General features: G+C 57.9%; 1 protein-coding gene across 1 annotated transcript in view; it reads right to left on the reverse strand.

The window, feature by feature from the left end:
- LOC107705496 (unconventional myosin-X-like) overlaps positions 1-420 on the reverse strand; it is a 30,003-nt gene that overhangs the window by 16,266 nt on the left and 13,317 nt on the right. Inside the window, exon 9 of the mRNA XM_016508804.1 lies at positions 180-240. Within this exon, the coding sequence (XP_016364290.1) occupies positions 180-240 (61 nt within the window). The remainder of the gene's footprint in view (positions 1-179; positions 241-420) is intronic.

Raw genomic sequence — 420 nt, forward strand, 5'->3', positions numbered from 1 at the left:
ACCAACTGGGCAGTAAACTGGGTCGAGCTGGCGGTCTCCGCACCAAGAAGTGAAAGATTCCGCTTCAGGGCATACAGTTTCCTCGTAGGGGGAGCTCTGGATTGGAGAATGGTCTCAACAACCTCGGTTGAGAGACAGGAAGCTGCGAGTTGTGCCCTCCCCCCAGGGGCCACACCCACGGTTCCACAGTTCCAGGGGGGTGTGAAGATAGTACCCTCCGCCTGTGAGAGGAGATCCCTCCTGACGGAAATCTCCCATAGAGAGAACCAGAGGGGACAGTGCGATGTCTCTCGAGTCGCAAACAGGTCCAGCTGAGCCTGGCCAAAACTTGCTTCACCACCTCAGGGTTAAGTCTCCATTCCCCGGGCCTCGGCCCCTGCCTCGACAGGATGTCTGCTCCCATATTGAGATGCCCAGGAA

The sequence above is a fragment of the Sinocyclocheilus rhinocerous genome, unplaced genomic scaffold, assembly GCF_001515625.1.
Source record: "Sinocyclocheilus rhinocerous isolate Xijiao unplaced genomic scaffold, SAMN03320098_v1.1 scaffold504, whole genome shotgun sequence".
NCBI lineage: Eukaryota > Metazoa > Chordata > Actinopteri > Cypriniformes > Cyprinidae > Sinocyclocheilus > Sinocyclocheilus rhinocerous.